The 5,471-nt window shown below is 43.8% G+C and overlaps 2 protein-coding genes across 4 annotated transcripts in view; both read left to right on the forward strand.

Annotated features, from left to right (window-relative positions):
- The window catches only part of LOC117537425 (protein NLRC3-like), a 2,134-nt gene extending 494 nt beyond the window's left edge, over positions 1–1,640 (forward strand). Inside the window, exon 2 of the mRNA XM_034202638.1 lies at positions 1–1,640. This exon is cut by the window's left edge and continues 119 nt beyond it. Coding sequence (XP_034058529.1) covers positions 711–1,625 — 915 coding nt within the window. The 5' untranslated portion in view covers positions 1–710 and the 3' untranslated portion in view covers positions 1,626–1,640.
- Positions 1,641–3,811: 2,171 nt separating this feature from the next.
- LOC117537426 (NACHT, LRR and PYD domains-containing protein 12-like) lies at positions 3,812–5,079 on the forward strand. 3 transcript variants are annotated; one of them, XR_004567713.1, is made up of 2 exons: positions 3,812–4,229; positions 4,527–5,079. XR_004567713.1 is itself a non-coding variant. In XM_034202640.1 (2 exons), the coding sequence occupies exons 1-2, from the start codon at positions 4,203–4,205 to the stop codon at positions 4,738–4,740; spliced, it is 237 nt and encodes a 78-aa protein (XP_034058531.1). In that variant the 5' UTR covers positions 3,812–4,202; the 3' UTR covers positions 4,741–5,079. The 3 variants fall into 3 exon arrangements, 2 of the variants coding, with proteins under 2 accessions (XP_034058531.1, XP_034058530.1); XM_034202640.1 differs by having other exon boundaries at positions 3,812–4,225; XM_034202639.1 differs by having other exon boundaries at positions 3,812–4,196.
- The last annotated feature ends 392 nt before the right edge of the window (positions 5,080–5,471 follow it).

Here is a 5,471-nt window from a genome sequence, read left to right on the forward strand (position 1 = left end):
CTCTACATCACACAAGGCCAGAGTGAAGAGGTTAATACCCAATATGAGGTGAGGCAGCTGGAGACAGCTTCCAAGAAGAGACCCTCCATGACACTCCAATCAAGTGCCAGGACATCTTTAGAGCCTTACCTGACCAACACACTCTCATCAGAGCGGTCCTGACCAACGGAGTGGCTGGAGTTGGAAAAACCTTCTCAGTGCAGAAGTTCACTCTGGACTGGGCCGAGGGTTTGGGAAACCAAGATGTCAGTCTGGTGATCCCGCTCTCCTTCAGGGAGCTGAACCTGATCAAAGGTGAGCAGTACAGTCTTCTCAGGCTGCTCCATGTTTTCCATCCAACCTTACAGAAGGTCACAGCAGAGCAGCTGGCTGTCTGCAAAGTGCTGCTCATCTTTGACGGCCTGGATGAAAGCAGACTTTCTCTGGACTTCAGAAACAGTGAGGTTGTGTCTGATGTCTCACAGCAGTCCTCAGTCAACGTGCTGCTGGCAAACCTCATCAGGGGGAAGCTGCTTCCCTCGGCTCTCGTCTGGATAACTTCCAGACCTGCAGCGGCTAATCAGATCCCTCCTGAGTGTGTGGACAGGGTAACAGAAGTACGAGGCTTCACTGACGCCCAGAAGGAGGAGTACTTCAGGAGGAGATCGAGTGATGAAGACCTGTCCAGCAGAATCATCTCTCACATCAAGAGCTCCAGGAGCCTCCACATCATGTGCATGATCCCAGTCTTCTGCTGGATCACTGCTGCAGTTCTGGAACACATGTTGACTACAGACCAGAGAGGAGAGCTGCCCCAGACCCTCACTGACATGTACTCACACTTCCTGCTGGTCCAGACCAAGAGGAAGAAGCAGAAGTATGAAGAGGGACATGAGACGAGTCCACAGCAGCTGACGGAGGCTGACAGGGAGCTTCTTCTGAAGCTGGGGAGGCTGGCGTTTGAACATCTGGAGAAAGGAGACATCATGTTCTACCAAGAAGACCTGCAGCGCTGTGGCCTTGATGTCACCGAGGCCTTGGTGCACTCAGGAGTTTGTACAGAAATCTTCAAAAGTGTGATCTTCCAGAAAACAGTCTACTGCTTTGTTCATCTGAGCATTCAGGAGTTTCTGGCTGCAGTCTACATGTTGCACTGTTACACCAACAGAGACACAGCGGTACTGAAGCACTTCCTGCAGGAAGACTGGGACGATGATAACAGTGATAGCAGGGATCAGGAGTACCCATCCCTGGATGTCTTCCTAAAGGGAGCCATGCTGAAATCCCTCAGAAGTGAAAATGGCCACCTGGACCTGTTTGTCCGCTTTCTCCACGGCCTCTCTCTGGAGTCCAACCAGAGACTGTTAGGAGGCCTGCTGGGTCGCACAGACAACCGTCCAGGAATCATCCAGAGAGCCATCAGCAACCTGAAGAAGTTGAGAAGTGATAACATCTCTCCTGACAGGAGCATCAACATCTTCCACTGTCTGACAGAGATGAAGGACCTCTCAGTACATCAGGAGATCACAGGGTTCCTGAAGTCAGAGAACAGATCAGAGAAGGAACTCTCTGAGATCCACTGCTCTGCTCTGGCCTACATGCTGCAGATGTCAGAGGAGGTTCTGGATGATTTTGACCTGATGTAGTACAAAACATCAGCTGAGGGACGATGGAGACTGATTCCAGCTGTGAGGAACTGCAGGAAGGCTGTGTAAGTCCAGATGTGATTAACTTTATAAACTAATTGTAAGGGAAACTTCTGCAGCAATGGAGAGTCAGGACTCAGAGTGACACGAGGAGAGTTGGAGCTTTGATGTCATACACTGGTGTTTTATTACAAGTATCGGGCGGAGAATTTCACATCACAAGTCACAGCAGCCAGAGGTTCTGACTGCACGGGTGGGTTGCCACATCAATTCTGCCCAGCCTCTCTCTCGATAGACCTTTTAACTAGTTTACAGAGAGTTCTGGGAACACTGGAGATAGCCCCAACATCTGGAGACACTCAATCACTTGTCTGACTCTTACCCCTAGATTCCACCGGGTCCGTCTGCGGTGCGTTACGGGCGCGTTACGGGCGCGTTACGGGCGCGTTACGGGCGTGTTACGGCTGCGCCGCGGTGCTCACGGCGATCGCGGCAATCGCGGCCACTCTAGTCAATGGGTGCTATTCCCCCACACGCGGCGTGATACGGCCAGAAACGTCCCAGAAGCGCCTCGGCGCAGGGCTCCTCTAAAATTAGGATGAATCCTATTTTTAACGCGGCGCAGCCGTAACTTAAGGTCGGGCAGGCAGGAAGTGGAACGGTCAGAGCATATATATCATATATATATATACACACACACACAAACTCATTTTGCAGACCCTATCCCTCCGTAGTCTTTCAAGTAGGAGGAGAAATGCCAGCGTTCTCCTCCGGTTTACAGGCACTGTGTAAATTATATATAATTATGAATGCATTTTTTTACCACTAAAATACAGCAACACATCTTTGATTCATGTCGTTTATAAAGTCCGATGTGAGAGATTCTTTAGAGTAGTTCGATTTAGCATTTCGGGTTTTGGTTTTACTCAGATTTCGAAGATGCCTGTATACTTCCCAATCGGCTATAGTTCCTGAATGACGATATATCGACCATGCTTTATCCCTTTCCCTAAAGAGACTGATGAGTTCAGAATTGATCCAAGGGAGATGTTGACCTTTGACCTTAACCGTTCACACAGGTCATGTTCATGACATCAGTGAGCTCTTTATGCAGAAAATCCCAAGCATCTTGTACAAAAGGTATTAGTTGAAATCTGTCCCAATTAAGGGCAACAACATCATTAATAAATAAATAAACATTCCATTTTTTATATTGTCTGATTTTGACTAGTTTTGGAGGCAGTTTAATTAATTAGATTTTCCATACGCAATAAACAATTGAATGATCGCTGAAGCAATCCGACATGACACCAGCTTTTAAGATTCTGTCAGGGTGTGACACCAGTATCCAGTCAAGCAGAGATTGGGTTCTAAGAGTGATACGAGTTGGCTCATTAATTAGCTGTTTAACATTTACTACTGAAAAGTAGTAGATGATTTATCCAACCAATTTTTGTTGAAATCACCAAGCAAGATTATTTCATTTCCGCAGGAAATGGAGTTGATAGTGTCAATGATATGGTTAAAAGACTCTGCAGGTGAAGAAGGTGGCCTATAGATGCCACCAATAGTTAAGCATTTATTTTCATGAAAAATTATTTTAAGAAAAATGCATTCAAAATGTAGAGGCTCTATAGAAGTAGCTCAGTCACAAGGTCAGAGGAGACATAAATAGCCACACCTCCACCCCTGCTGCATCTATCGGATCTGTAAAGCAAATAATTTGTGATTTGTAGTTCACTATCGGAAATGTTACTACTAAGCCAAGTTTCAGAGAGTGTGATGATTTTAGGTTTATGTAGAACAACCCATATCCGAAGTAAATCAATTTTGGGCAATAGACTCCTGATATTCAAATGAATGATTGTTATACCCTTTAATTCATCCAGTCTGGAATGAATAGCAAATAATGTTCCTGTCACTTGTTACGCATACATGCGATTCATGATTGTAAAGATTGCTAGATTCAACCATTAATGTAAAACAGACATACAAAACATTCAAACACAAAAAGAAAAATAAAGAAAAACACAAAATAACCTTTAAGAAGGCCCAGCAGCCCTGGACACCAAATCCCAGAGCATTACCATGAGTAAACTTAAACATAAACATAATAAATAATTACACAGAGCTCAGTCTGCATTACGAAGAGGATAAAGAAGTCATAGCTCAAAGAAATTCATCCGAACGAACACAAACATTATTTAACAATAACAGCCACTCGGGGCAGTATTGCAATAGTAGTAGTGGGCTCTAACGTGCCAAAGAAGAAGAAGTGATGTCAACGTCACTGTAACATGTAAACAAACAACACAACTGAAAGAGCCAGGCGGGTGCCCACCTGTTATATGAAGTTATAATAAACACAAAAGAGAGTGTCAACAACATCTCAGCAGTCATGACACGTCACGTGAACAGTTCTCTGTTTCTAGAGAAGATGAGAAAAATAAAAAACGAGAAGAGAGGAAACCGAGGAGAAAGTCACTTAGCTGCACCATCGAAGTGGATCAACATGCTACCATTAGCAGCAGCCTCATCTCTGGGGATGTTCGTCACCCAGGAGAGTTTGAGGTAGACATGAAGATTGCCTCCGCGTCTTTGTGGGTAGAGAAGCGAACATAATTAACTAACATCCATTAAGTTGTAAATGTTCTTTTATTCATACTTTCATTTGTAGGTACTAAAGTAAGAACTGCAGAGATAAATGTTGACTGATTCTTAAAGGAACTGTAATAGATGTTAGTTGTTCAAAGTAAATCTATGTTTTTAATATTTAGTAAACGATAACGTTTGAATAAAGTTCATCTGAAGTCATATTTCAGGATAAAGTTGACTTTCAATGTTGAGTAACACATCTGATTATAAACTGATTTTTATCCCCATCATGTTTTCTTTATTCAGACTGGTTAACTGCAGGTTGTCAGAGATCAGCTGTTCTGCTCTGGCCTCAGCTCTGAAGTCCAACATCCATCTGAGAGATCTGGACCTGAGAGGCAGCAGCACTCTGCAGGCTACAGGAGAGAAGCTGCTGAGAGATCTTCTGGAGAGTCCAGACTGCAGACTGGAGACTCTCAGGTCAGTGAGGGGTCTCTGCTGGTTCAGCAGTATTGTATGAAACTCATGGAGGTGTTTCTCTCACTGGGGAAACAGATCAGTGATGTTACCCACTGACTGCAGGCTCCTTCATTCTTCCATCAACTACAGAAGGCCAGCTGAAAAAGCAAAGCCATACTTTAGTAATCAACTCTAACACAGTGGTTCTCAAACTTTTTTCAATAATGTTCCCCCTTGGTTCCCCGCCTGATCAGCGCAAACACAATTGTTAGGGAATAAATGCTTATATAAAGAGGTACAGTACAGCGCTGCACCATCCGTGTCTGATTTATTAAAACAACAACATTGTAACTGAGAAACACTTAAATGCTACATTTCAAATGTTTACAATCCATCACTAAATTCACGGCAAACCAATTTTAACATCATGCAATAACACTGAGGACATTGGTTGCATTGAACTGATCTGTTTAATAAGTTGTACAATCTAGTGAAACATGGGCTTGAGCTTCACTGAGGACCTTTGTCATTCTGACAGGGAGGCCACTGCAGTTATTACACTTTGCGTTTTGAAACATGTGTAACTCTGTTAATATAAAACCCACACTGCTCAAACTTCCTTACTTTTCCTAAAATTAGTATACTTTATTTATTTGGTGCGTGGGGAATGAAGAGAATAAAATATATGAGCATTTTATGAGCATAAAAACATATGTATAATGCTATACTTTGCGGCCACACGCCGTTGCCAAGCAACGCTTATTGTTTAGGTGTCCTTTGATAAGCAGGCAG

This window comes from Gymnodraco acuticeps, unplaced genomic scaffold (assembly GCF_902827175.1).
Source record: "Gymnodraco acuticeps unplaced genomic scaffold, fGymAcu1.1, whole genome shotgun sequence".
NCBI lineage: Eukaryota > Metazoa > Chordata > Actinopteri > Perciformes > Bathydraconidae > Gymnodraco > Gymnodraco acuticeps.